Source organism: Gadus chalcogrammus, chromosome 12 (genome assembly GCF_026213295.1).
Source record: "Gadus chalcogrammus isolate NIFS_2021 chromosome 12, NIFS_Gcha_1.0, whole genome shotgun sequence".
NCBI classification, from domain to species: Eukaryota; Metazoa; Chordata; class Actinopteri; order Gadiformes; family Gadidae; genus Gadus; species Gadus chalcogrammus.
Window position 1 is genome coordinate 14,569,698 of NC_079423.1, and position 14,172 is coordinate 14,583,869.

At 41.8% G+C, this 14,172-nt stretch overlaps 1 protein-coding gene across 2 annotated transcripts in view; it reads left to right on the top strand.

The window, feature by feature from the left end:
• The window catches only part of LOC130393107 (low-density lipoprotein receptor-related protein 8-like), a 30,448-nt gene that overhangs the window by 3,310 nt on the left and 12,966 nt on the right, over positions 1 to 14,172 (top strand). For both annotated transcript variants that reach the window (XM_056603695.1, XM_056603696.1), the window contains exons 4-8: positions 5,881 to 6,000; positions 6,865 to 6,993; positions 10,374 to 10,446; positions 10,833 to 10,931; positions 12,857 to 13,072. In XM_056603695.1, the coding sequence (XP_056459670.1) occupies positions 5,881 to 6,000; positions 6,865 to 6,993; positions 10,374 to 10,446; positions 10,833 to 10,931; positions 12,857 to 13,072 (637 nt within the window). The remainder of the gene's footprint in view (positions 1 to 5,880; positions 6,001 to 6,864; positions 6,994 to 10,373; positions 10,447 to 10,832; positions 10,932 to 12,856; positions 13,073 to 14,172) is intronic.

Genomic DNA, 14,172 nt, shown 5'->3' on the forward strand with positions numbered 1-14,172 from the left:
GTAATAACTTTTTGCCAATAATGTAATAACGAATTACGTTATTGGATGGTAATTACGTTATTGGTCTTTGAAAATGTAATGACTGAGCCAATAATGTAATCAGGTAACTGAGGTATCAATTTATTTTATTCCAATTTCTGGCGAGAAACTGTCACAGCCTTGATATTGCATCTAGCAACACATGCTTAAATATCTGGTCAATTTGGATTTACATGTAACTCTTAGGATTCTGTTATAGGACTCTGTGTGTCCAACTCCGTGACCACGCAGACGCTTCGACGGAGTCGTGAGCCTTTCGAAGTTCTGCGTTGCAGTTTTCAGTATGGTATTGCAATTCACCCCTGGAACGCTAGGGGCTGCGGAAAGGAGACGTTAGCTGAAAAACCCACAATCTAATACTCTAAAATACGAGATGTCAAGAAGGACTTTGAAAGATTAAGGCTTTATTACCACTTGTATAAAGTCGCAAAGAATCGTGAGTTTGTTTGCAAAGAACTCGAGCACAGTCCCGACGCATCCAGTTATATCCACCATTGTGTGGCTCCCCCCTACATATCCTTACTGCGGTCATGCCAGCCGACTCATCGAGATAAGCGGTCAAGCCAGCCGACCCAGTTTTTTGCCGTACCTGTATATACTAGCCATTACGGTAATAGCGTCTCAGAACTAGTTTAAAGTAAAAGCATTCGTCGGGTACATACAAAAAGACAGTCAAAAAAAGCAAATACTATCAAAGGAAGTGTACGGCCTTTGTGGTATTTACTTTCAAAATAAAAGCCAACCAAACATTCCAATCTGAGACATATTACAAATGATTTTGGATTTGATTTAAAAGAAAATGCCCTGTTATTCCATTCTCATTTCACTTCAGGGTTATAGTTCACAACCCCATAGGGTCACCCCAGAAGTTCCAGAACATTCTGATGTGGAGTTTCAAAATCAAAGCCCACCAAAAATTCCAATATGAGACATATTACATATGATTTTGGATTCAATTTAAAAGAAAATGCCCTGTTATTTCAGGCTCATTTCACTTAGGGTCATAGTTCAAGACCCCATGGGGTCACACAAAAAGTTTCAGAACATTCTGATGTGGAGTTTCAAAATAAAAGCCAACCAAAGTTTCCAATATGAGACATATTACATATGATTTTGGATTCAATTTAAAAGAAAATGCCCTGTTATTTCAGGCTAATTTCTCTTCAGGGTTATAGTTCACGACCCCATGGGGTCAAGCAAAAGGTTTCAGAACATTCTGATGTGGAGTTTCAAAATAAAAGCCCACCAAAAATTCCAATATGAGACATATTACATATGATTTTGGATTTGATTTAAAAGAAAATGCCCTGTTATTCCATGCTCATTTCACTTGAAATGAGCATGGGTTATAGTTCACAACCCCATAGGGTCACCCCAGAAGTTCCAGAACATTCTGATGTGGAGTTTCAAAATAAAAGCCCACCAAAAATTCCAATATGAGACATATTACAATGATTTTGGATTCAATTTAAAGGAAAATGCCCTGTTATTCCAGGCTAATTTCACTTCATGGTTATAGTTCACGACCCCATGGGGTCACCCAAGAGGTTTCAGAACATTCTGATGTGGAGTTTCAAAATAAAAGCCAACCAAAGTTTCCTAACCCTATATCAGAACATTCTGATGTGGAGTTTCAAAATAAAAGCCAACCAAAGTTTCCTAACCCTATGGGGTCGTGAACTATAACCCTGAATTGAAATGAGCCTGAAATAACAGGGCATTTTCTTTTAAATTGAATCCAAAATTACATGTAATATATGTCTCATATTGGAAACTTTGGTTGGCTTTTATTTTGCAACTCCACATCAGAATGTTCTGAAACCTTTTGCTTGACCCCATGGGGTCGTGAACTATAACCCTGAAGGGAATTGAGCCTGAAATAACAGGGCATTTTCTTTTAAATTGAATCCAAAATCATATGTAATATGTCTCACATTGGAAACTTTGGTGGGCTTTTATTTTGAAACTCCACATCAGAATGTTCTGAAACCTTTTGCTTGACCCCATGGGGTCGTGAACTATAACCCTGAAGCGAAATTAGCCTGAAATAACAGGGCATTTTCTTTTAAATTGAATCCAAAATCATGTCATATGTCTCATATTGGAATGTTTGGTGGGCTTTTATTTTGAAACTCCAGTTCAGAATGTTCTGAAACTTCTTGCCTGACCCCATGGGGTCGTGAACTATAACCCTGAAGTAAAATGAGCCTGGAATAACAGGACATTTCCTTTTAAATCGAATCCAAAATCATATGTAATATGTCTCATATTTGGTGGGCTTTTATTTTGAAACTACGCATGTGTTCTGAAACCTCTTGCCTGACCCCATGGGGTCGTGAACTATAACCCTGAAGTGAAATGAGCCTGAAATAACAGGGCATTTTCTTTTAAATTGAATCCAAAATCATGTCATATGTCTCATATTGGAATGTTTGGTGGGCTTTTATTTTGAAACTCCAGTTCAGAATGTCCTGAAACTTCTTGGGTGACCCTGTGTGGTCTTGAACTATCGCCCTGCAGTGAAATGAGCCTGGAATAACAGGGCATTTTCTTTTAAATCGTATCCAAAATCATATGTAATATGTCTCATATTGGTTTGGTGGGCTTTTATTTTGAAAGTAAATACCACAACGGCCGTACACTTCCTTTGATAGTATTTGCTTTTTTTTACTGTCTTTTTGTATATACCCGACGAATGCTTTTATTTGAAACTAGTTCTGAGACGCTATTACCGTAATGGCTAGTATATACAGGTACGGCAAAAAACTGAGTCGGCTGGCTTGACCGCCGATCTTGATGAGTCGGCTGGCTTGACCGCAGTATATCCTTGGCCAATCACAACGCTCTAACCTACGGGCATTCCCGTTGCCATTAGCATACTTGCCTGTTTAATACAGATTTTGAATTGATTCCCGTGTTTAGTGAGCACTAAACAAGTTCGGTCCCTTGGTGCGGACCTTTTGGGCTGGTGTGAATACAAACCATCAAACTTTACTCGGGGACCAAACAGCCTTTTGGTACCTCACCAGTCAGATAAGGTCATGTGCCTGATCTGCAAGCAGGTTAATGCAAGGCTGAAGGTCTTCAACATAAAACGCCATTATGATCAATCATAAAACCTACGACAGATTTACCGGCGAGGAGTGCACCGGTATGCTTGAACATCTTAAAAGAGGCTACGCTGCACAGCAGTCAATTTTCACAAATCTAACCAAATCCGGTGAAGGTGTAACACAGGCTAGCTACGTTGTAGCTCAAGGAATTGCCCGCCGGAGCAAGCCCTTCAGTGACGGAGAATTTGTGCGAGACTGCATTTTGAAAGTGGCCGACATAGTATGCCCTGAGCAAAAAGCAAAGCTCTGTGACATAAGTTTGTCGAATGACACAGTGACACGACGAATCGAAGATCTGGCAAAGAAATCTCAAAGAGCAACGTGGACAACGTATGGAGGGACTAGGAAAGGGAGCCTTTTCCATCGCACTGGATGAAAGCACGGACATTTCCGATACAGCGCAATTGCTGATTTTCATCCAAACAGTCACGGAGAACTTTGAAATAGGCGAGGAGCTTAGTTTGGAGAATACTAAAGACAGAACAAGGGGAGTCGACATTTGTCGCAGTCTCGAAGCATACAATGTGAAGCTGCCGTCTATGGTCGTGTCACAACAGATGGAGCACCGGCAATGGTCGGAAGAAAGGCAGGTGCCGTGTCGCTGCTCTCTGAGAAAGTGGCCAACAGCGGAGGTGAGAAACTAATCAAATATCACTGCATAATACACCAAGAAGCCCTCGCTGCTCAAACGCTTGAAATAGAACATGTCGTTGAGATTGTTGTGAAGACGGTTAATTTCCTGAAGTCCAGAGGTCTGAATCACTGCCAATTCAAGACTTTTTTGGAGCAATCAGAGGCAGATTTGGTGACGTCATATACTTCTCTGCTGTCAGGTGGCTGAGCAGAGGTGCCACATTGAAGAGTTTTTTTTAACTTGAGGAAGGAAATAAGAGAGTTCATGGAGTCAAAAGGACAGGATTTGACACAGCCTAGTGACACTAAATGGCTCTGTGACCTAGCGCTCCTTGTTGATTTGAACACTTGTCTCAGCGATCTCAATTTCAAGCTGCAGGGCCATGGGAAGCTTATTTCCACACTATTTGACCACGTCAAAGCTTTCCCGAGAAAAATTGAACTGCTGCAGGGACAGCTCAAACAGGGAGATCTAACCCATTTTCCCGCCTGCAAGGCGCTCGTAGATGAAACAGACGCAGATCGGCAGATTCGGCACCACGTTCTGCGTCACCTGCGTTCAGACCACAACCAAAACCTCATAAAAAAACTAAGGGAAGAATTCAAGCACCGCTTCTCCGACTTCAGGCACCACGAGAAGTCAATCAACCTCTTCCAAAATCCTTTCTCGTGTGTCCCTGCGGAAGAGCCTGCAGAAATGCAGTTTGAGCTCATCGACCTACAGGAGAGCTCCGAGGCCAGAGCAGCATATTGTGACAGGAATCTCATCGAGTTCTACAAAGGACTTTCCCCAGCGACCTACCCTGCACTGTGCCAGCATGCCATCAGAATGGTCTTTTTATTCGGGAGCACATATATTTGTGAGAAGACCTTCTCCAACATGGCCATCAACAAATCCAAGCCGAGATCCAGGCTTACAGATGGCCATCTACATGATGTCCTTCGTGTTGCAACGACGGAGATGGAGCCGGACATCAGAGGAATCGTAACCAACCGAAAACAGCACCACAAATCCCATGCAAATACAAAAAGGTATGTTGACCTCGTACAATTTTTTGTGTGATTTAATGACAAGCTTATTGATGACAGGCAATGAGATATTAGTGATGATGACTTGTTTGGTAAGCTTCTTATTTAAAAGTCTCTCTTTTTCCGTGTGTGTGTGTGTGTGTGTGTGTGTGTGTGTGTGTGTGTGTGTGTGTGTGTGTGTGTGTGTGTGTGTGTGTGTGTGTGTGTGTGTGTGTGTGTGTGTGTGTGTGTGTGTGTGTGTGTCTGTCTGCAGGTTTTCCTGTAGAAGAAAGGAAGGCACACTGAGACTGACTGTTCTAAATATGTTTTTATTCTGAAATGCACACAGGACTGTTATATCCCAAATTCGACTGTAGGGGGCAGAGTACCCCAGGGATTGTGTTAGTTACAATGTTTCTCAAGGTTTTCTCAAGTTTTGCCAGGTTTTGCCTAATTTGTTATTTAAAATGTGTTTCTTATATATACTGGATGCAGACCAATGCATGTAACTGTATGATGCAACCTGTTCATTAAGATGATTACAGATGGGATTTGTTTCTGTTTTCAAGCAAGGCACAATGAGACTGACGGTTCTAAATAAGTTTCTGAAATGCACACAGGACTGTTATATCCCAAATTCAACTGTAGGGGGCAGAGAACCCTAGGGATTGTGTGTTAGTTACAATGTTTCTTAAGGTTTTCTCAAGTTGTGCCAGGTTTTGCCTAATTTGTTATTTAAAATGTGTTTATACTGGATGCAGACCAATACATGTAGCTGTAGAGATGCAACCCGGTCATTAAAATGATTACAAATGGGATTCTTTTCTTTTTTTTCCCTTTTTTTTCCTTTGGCGGCCCTCAGTCAAATTTTGGGTTCCTTAATTGGTCCTCAGCTGCCAAAAAGAACCCCCTTAATGAACCCTTGACGTTCAGTAAATAAGGGAGTGTTTTGAATTTATTTAAAGAGCATTAGGAATGAAACATAGACTCAAGTCCTGAAGCGAGGGCGATTCTCACGATATCTAATCTCGCTCTGATTTTTATCTTTTTAGTTACACAGTACGTCCGGTGTTTTTTCATCCTGCAGATCAAGACGAGTGTGCGGTGGCCAACGGCGGCTGCTCCCACCAGTGCTTGGACCTGCCCATGGGCTTCATGTGTGCTTGCCCCAGCGGGATGAGGTTGCTGCGGGACAACCAGTGTGAAGGTGAGGGAGCAGTCGGGTCCTGTAAAAAAAAAGGAACTGTAAATAAGTTCAAAAAAAATACTAGTCAAAATGTATTTGAATCACACAGGACATATTTGAGAGGGAGATTTAAATGAGGGATTGCAAACCGTGACACAAAGATAGCTGAACTGAAAGGTAAAATTAAGGATATGGTCAAAAAAAGAACAAATTGACAGATTATCACAATAATAATAATACTAATGCATTTTATTTCAAGCGCCTTTCATGTCACCCAAGGACACTGTACAGTAAAGGTAAAACAAAATGGTAATAAAATAACATTAGACATAAAACAGGGACAATAAAACAGACACTGAACATTTGTTAAACACACTATAGAGGAAACAAAACCAAACAACACAACAGCGGTAAAAGATACATGGGAAGAGGAAATGGAAGGGGGGGGGTGCGTTGGTCGACCCTGGTCAAGGTCTGGGTAGGAGGCTGTGTCAGGAGGTTAGAAAGATAGGAAGGTGCAAGATTATGTTGCGCTTTGAAAGCAAGTGCAACGTTATGCTGGCCTCTCCATGGAACATGGGTTGATGTTTATACCTATACAACCACATGCTTGTGGGGGGGGGGGGGGATGCTGAAAAACTGAAAAATATCTAGAAGATGACGATCGAGTTATACGATGAGTTTTATTGCAGTTGTCCAGTTGTTTAAACCAGTTCCAACCAATCAAAGTTGACTGCTAACTCCCTGCTTAAGCCACAAAGGCCTTGAGCCTGGATAATCAATAACATCACATCAAGAGGCAACGCATTCATTAATTTACTATTGGATGCCATTCTATTTTGTTGTGTCACTTATTTCCATGTTGTCCTTCCGTCGGTCCTCCAGAAATAGAGCCGTGCCTGGAGCACGACCTGTGTGACCAGCTGTGTGTCTCCACCCGGGTTGGCGGATCGGGGTGTGGGTGCAACACCGGCTACCAGCTGGGCCCAGGAGCCGGGCAGTGCAGAGCCAACGGTAAGCTGAGGGCTACACTGGGTATAGGACAAAACCAACCAAACAAACATTACATATATATATATATATTAGAGCTGTCAGTTAAACGCGTTATTAACGGCGTTAACGCAAACCAATTTTAACGGTGTTAAAAAAAATATTGCGCGATTAACGCAATTGTTTTATTTAAAAAAAGATATATATATATATATTTTTTTTTTTTTCCTTTGGCTCAAAACATAGAAGCAGTAGCCTGACTGCTATGTTCAAATGATATTTGTTCAAAGCAGTCGTTTAATTGCACTATAGGCTCTTTTTTTGTATCGTCCTGTTTTGATTCTTATCATCAATTATCAATTATCATTGATTGTTATCAATAAAAAATCATTTGCACAAGGCAAGCCGATGCACTTCACCATGTTGATAAGATAATTAAAATGAGAAGAATTATGGGACAAAAAAATCAAGGGATATTTAGCATAGAAAAATAATTTGCGATTAAACGCGATTAATCGTGAGTTAACAATGACATTAATGCGATTAATCACGATTAAATATTTTAATCGCTTGACAGCTCTAATATATATATTGTATACACCGCTGTAGCAAAGACCATTGCCTCACTCCACCTAGGGGACTTTTACTGGGCTCCTTCAGACTCAGGACGCAGGGTGGGGGTTTGGAAAGCTGTTTTATTGTAGAAGTTTGAAGATAACGTCGCATGACGCTGTTGCTCCATGTTGCCATGCAGGAGAACTCTCCGCAAGTGTTTTCCCCAGCCCCAGAGTCCAATCAGACACGGCTGCTTGAACAAGCCATCATCCGCACACTCACTCGGAAAACCACTTCCCAAGGGAAAGAACAAGTTACGAGTATGTTTGCAAAGGGAGGCTGTAAGCAGGGGCCGGTGGATTCATCTCAGCCTATTTATTCAACTCTAGACCTCTATTAAGAGTTTATTCATCTTTTTGGGTTCAATCTTCTGGCAATAGATTATGGCAATAGATTACTGGCCGAAACAGAACCACTTCCGCTGCCGTTGTGCTAGACTTGCGTTCAATGTGCAAAAGGGTGACCCACGGGGTCCGCTAAGCTCAGGAGGTAGAGCAGTTGTCTTGTAACCGAAAGGTTGGTAGTTTGATCCCCAGCTCCTCCTAGCTGAGTGTTGATATGGCCCTGAGCAAGAGACTTAACCCTAACTGCTCCTGACGAGCTGGCTGTCGCCTTGCATGGTTGACTCTGCCGTCGTCGTGTCAATGTGTGTATTAACTGATGTAAGACGCTTTGGATAAAAGCGTCTGCTAAATTCCCTAATTGTAATTGTAATACATCACTACATCAATACCCCAGGCTCGAGTGTGTTTACACTATTATCAATAAGTGTATAAGTTACTAATAAATACCGATTTTCCCTATTCAGTCTTCTTGATATAGTAATGCTAAATAGAAAGATCAGGATCTCAGCTTTAATCCAAAACGCACGACAGGGTCACAGTTGGATAGTTCTGAAACTAGATGTTGGTGGGCCTTCAAACAGTAACTCTCTGCTAAACGTCCTGCTACTTGACAAACAAACCGCGACAGGATGTCGGATGCTAGAGAGGAAGGTGGGTGCTCTGTTCATCTCGAGGAGAAACGAAGGCCTCACCGCAGCCCACACAAAGAAAAACAATATTGTTACTAATAATGAGAAAGGAAATGACAATGGAATAGAATAAACGTCTGTATCGAAAATGTATTTTTTTACCTATTTTAAATGTACGCTGGAGCTATATAAGTGCAAAACGAATAAACTGTTGTATGTGACATTATTCATGGAAAATGTAGCATGAACAGCGTATTCTCTTCCCCCAATCTGACCCAGATCCGGCCAGTCCCAGGTGAAGTTGTACAGTTTTACTGCCTCAGGCTGAAAAGATCTGAGTAAAAAACGAATCTCTTATCGAAGTGTGACTAAAAACAAAGAATATGTCTGCACACTAAGACAGCGTTTCCAAATGCTAAGGCACATGCATACAATCCATACAGGTTCATACAGAGGAAGTATAAAACACCATGTCCAAAGTTCTCTCTATTTAGGCTCTGTCATTTAGATAAATGTTCGAAAAATATAAACAATGTTCGATTTTGTCCTCTTAAGGTTTGTGTGTGTGTGTGTGTGTGTGTGTGTGTGTGTGTGTGTGTGTGTGTGTGTGTGTGTGTGTGTGTGTGTGTGTGTCAACAACAATGCAATGGCTTGAGAGACGCACACAGTAGGGCTCCTATCCTTAAAGTGCAATATGGTATGAGGCTTTCTCAGGGTTAAACAATACCCACAATGGGCGAATTGAGAGGGAAAGTTCAGACTTAAATATATGAAGCTTGACACTGATTATGGGGTGGGATGGTTTCCACCACTTACACTAACGAAGAGAACACAGCCAATCTGCCTTCACTTTTCTTTTGTTCAATGTTTGTTTATTTACACGCTCGGTCAGGTTGTGTGTCAGTAGTGGGGAACGTGTAGATATCTTCTATTCATAGATGTTTCTTCGTAGTATGAGGAAATGCAGGTGATGATGAGAAACAGATTGGATCACTTACTGGCAAAGTCTTCATGTAATCAAAAGATTACTTTAAGATTACACCCAAAAAGTTAAGCATCACATAGAAATGTGTGTTATGCAACACATTCAACTTTGTTGTGTCATTTCATAAAGGTTACCCATGGTGACTTTTCTTTAAAGACTTGTGATGACTGTAGTGAAAAGGGGACATAGTGCAGGTGGAGCGGTAGCAACTTATATATATAACTAATGTGTTTACATGTGGTCGATAGTGTTTACATGTGGTCCATAGTGTTTACGTGTGGTCCGTAGTGTTTAAATATGGTCGATAGTGTTTACATGTGGTCGATAGTGTTTACATGTGGTCGATATTGCTTAAATGTGATCGACAGTGTTTAAATATGGTATAGTGTTTAAATGTTCTTTTCCCTCACTCTCCACCTCATCCCTAACTCTCCACCTCAAGCTGGTGTGTAGTGAGCGTTCTGGCGCCAATTGGCTGCCGTGCATCACCCAACTGGGTGCTACATATTGGTGGTGGTTAGTGAGGTCCCCCCTTCACTTTAGGCGTCTTTGAGTGTTATTAATTATTATTATTTTTCATGTTTAACCTCTGTTTTCCTTTTATTCCTAGTCTGTTTTACATAGTTTTGAATGATGACTATATGCTCTGTAAGGTGACCTTGGGTGTCTTGAAAGGCGCCTCTAAATTAAATGTATTATTATTATTATTATTATTATTAATGAAATGGGTCAATTTTGAAATGTGTGTGTGTGTGCGTGCGGCACTGTCACTCGCATCATGAATACGCCATGTAACGCGACCCACTTATCATCCACTCTTCTTTTGCCCAGGTGTCACGGCCCAGCTCCTCTTAAGCACCTCCGAGGACGTCCGGTCGATCACGGTCAGCGGCAGGGCGGACAGGTATGCGACAGCTGTCCGAGACCCCTTTCACCCTCCCTTCCCTTGCTGCGGCGTCACTGAGACACGGCATTCTCTACGCCACAAACAACGTTTGTTTGAGTACAAACGATATGGACACCATTGTCCTCCAGGATACACCACTTTATTTGTATTTGCAGACTGTAAATATTTGAATGAGTGGTCGTCATTGTGAGCAACGCCTCTTGTTAATCCGAAGGACAAATATTGGCTTATTTTGAAAATAACGTAATCCACAGGTGTATTGTGATGGGCCATCGAATGCACCACAGACTCTTATGCAAACACAAAGATAGATTCTGTTCAAGAAACCCAATGCAGCGAGTGAAGTCAACTGAATTATGGTCCGGTTGGCTTTCCATGAACAGAGACCGGACCATGCGTACAACTAGCCCCGGCGCCATGGCAACCTGTGTTGCTACGAACACGCTCTACTGGGCACCGCAAGCAAAGGGATCCATATTCCGGTGAGCGTCACGCCATTCTTTCATCCAAAATAAAATGAATATTCACATTCACATTAACATAGAGGGTGAGTTCCTTTTCAGGTCCTCTAGTCTGGATGCTCGCAACCAACTGCCAAATTTGGAAGTTGGCAGGCATCTTAGCTGGTGTCAAAACAATCGACACAAACAAGAAATTAAAACATGTCAGAAAAAACACATTAATTAATATAATAATGTGATTTAAAGATAAAAAAAAAATATTAATTAGTGCTGTCAGTTAAACTCGTTATTAACGGCGTTAACGCAAACCAATTTTAAAGGCGTTAATTTTTTTATCGCGCGATTAGCGCAATATTTATTTTCTTTACATTTGATTTTTTTTTTTTTTTCTTCGGCTCAAAATAAAGAAGCAGTAGCCTGACTGCTATGTTCAATCCAAGTAAAGAGTTGTATGGAAAGCCCTATAAAAGTAATGCATAATCATTATTATTGGGGGTCAACCAGCGAAGCTGCGAGACAACCATCGATATTCTACGTTTTCCTATTATTATCCTGCCATAGGAGTCCATGGCAGCCAGCAGAACGCCTTGGTGAATAGTTGTGAAATTTGGCACACTGATTAAGGACTGTCAAATTTGGTGACCTTTGACCTCTAGGGGGTGCTGTAAAAAGAGAGTTACTGTTTGAAGGCCCACCGACATCTAGTTTCAGAACCATCCAACTGTGACCCTGTCATGCGTTTTGGATTAAAGCTGCGATCCTGATCTTTCTATTTAGCATTACTATATCAAGAAGACTGAATAGGGAAAATCTGACAGCCAGCTCGTCAGGAGTAGGGTTGAGCACCGAAACTCGGTTCCAGTAGGGAACCGGTTCCAACGTTTCGGTTGTAGCGAGACGCCTTGGTGAATAGTTGTGAAATTTGGCACACTGATTAAGGACTGTCAAATTTGGTGACCTTTGACCTCTAGGGGGTGCTGTAATTAATGAAGATGTGTTTATACTTCTCTCTATTCACACAAGTATATTTCAAACTTATTGTCAATGTCTCGTGATCCTGTCAGACCTCTTCATATAGCCAATGAATTATTTCTCATGGACACATCAGAATTTGGCCGCCATGTTGAGAGTTGTCAAAATCGTACATATCCACAGGCCACAAATTCTGTCCAATCATTATGAAACTTGCCATTTATGATCTTCGGACCAAACGCAGGCAAAAGAAGAAGTATGCCTGTTCTCAGCAACTCTTTAACATATCATCTGTTCAAACTTGGTGCATAGACTCATGACATCATTCTGGGGACACCCAAACAATTTGGTGACCTTGACCCTATACTGATGATGCCCAAATATTTGGGCATCATCACCGCCTAGGGGGGCGTTGTTAGCAGCAAGTCTATTCTGGCCCTAAGAAAGCAACTTCAATGTATTTTCATTGTGATAACCATTTGCCGATGGCTTTCATTGTAGGTGAACTAACTGAGACGGTCATCATGTTGCCACCAAACCGATTACACCTGTCCAGCAAAATTAGTTTGAGTCCTATTCTGCTTGACCCCCACATTGCTGCTCGCAGCTATATTTATTATTAGTATTATTTGTAGTGGCGATTTGTGAATTATTTTATATTAAGCAAACAAACTAAATAAATGTTTTACAATTAAATCTAAGAGCTGCATAGCTCCAACATTATTATTATTATTATTGATACTTAAGAACATAATGGTAAAGTTTTATATAGAACTCATGAGGGGCTTTATTTAAAATAAAATAATCTCAAATTGTATTCGTGATTCCGAGAGTACTATTGTAACAATCACAGGGATTTATTTTATCGCAAATTCCAGAAAGTACATAAACATATGTGTGCTATAAAACGAAAAAAATAAGTGGTGGGTCCGTTTATCATTTTAGTTCCATGCTTGTGCCGTTTGTTATTTCAGGGTCTCCATGGACACCTCCCCGTGGACCCCCGTCCTGGTCCTGAGAGGTCAGGGGTCGGTGTCGGCCCTGGCTGTCGATTGGATCCACCGGCAGCTTTACTGGAGCGACCAGCAGAATGGGTCCGTCACCGTGGGGGCCCTGGACGGCCCGGAGCCACGGCCGCTCATCGGGGGCCTTCGGCGGCCCACTGCCCTGGCGGTGGAGCCCTTCCTCGGGTAAAGCCCCGTAGTCTCGAAGAAGACTCGTACTTCTGTAGCCTGGCACCGCCCACCTACCTACTTCCGCTCAATTTTCATTTCACTTCAGTACTAGGTCTGGGTCTGCTTCATATGCATGGGTTTCGTGGAAGCCAGATTATTGGCGGTCCAATCAGCGTACAGAGGGAGTGGCTGAGAACGATGACGTTAAAGTCAGCTCTCGTCGACGGACATCTTCACGCACGGTGTTTGGTTTGTTTACAGCCTGCGCGCAACATGATTCCCGGCCAAACGTTAGCGATTGGTTATGGCACATCCATAGTGCCACTGGGCAGATCCAATAGTTTTGCAACTTCAACAGACACCCGCCTTCAAGTGAGTTAACGTTTGTCAATTGAGTAGGTCCAGATTCTCTGTGCAAATGAAATGAAGTACGAGAGTCTGGTAGGACCAGGCTAGTACTTCTGGGGAAGTGACGCTGTTTCCTCCGTTACCCATAAACCAGCGAGAAGCATCGCACCATGGGTGTTTCTGGCTCAATCAGCCCGGCCTTGGACAATTCAAACGACTAGGTATACAACGGAGTGAGCCCAAATCAATGGAAGCAAGTGGTCCCCCAGTGATTAGGGACGAGAAGTACCACACCTTTGGGGAAAAAAACTGTTTGAGTTACCTATGAGTAATATGCGGTTATTTCCTCCTCTGAAATCCAGGGGCCGTATTCACAAAGGATCTTAGGGCTAAAAGTAGGTCCTAACTGGCGAATTTAGGAGTAACTCCTAAAAATAATGGGCGTGTCACTCTTAAATTTAGGACTCCTAACTTTTTTCACTAAGAGCAATTCACAAAGTATTTTAGGACTAAAAGTAGCACCTAAGTCTAGGAGAGCTTAAAAGTCCTCAAGAGGACTCCTAACTCAGTAAGACCTATTCACAAAGAATCTTAAAATGCCTGCGAGACGAAATGTTAGGGTATTCAACTTATTGTGGAGTTAATGCGCGATGCAATAACATCCCCGACTAACAGGAATAATCCGATTAGTCCCGAAATAAAATGTTATAAAAAATATAAGTTATAAAAATATATATATAACTTATAAAAAATAAAAATAATTGCGC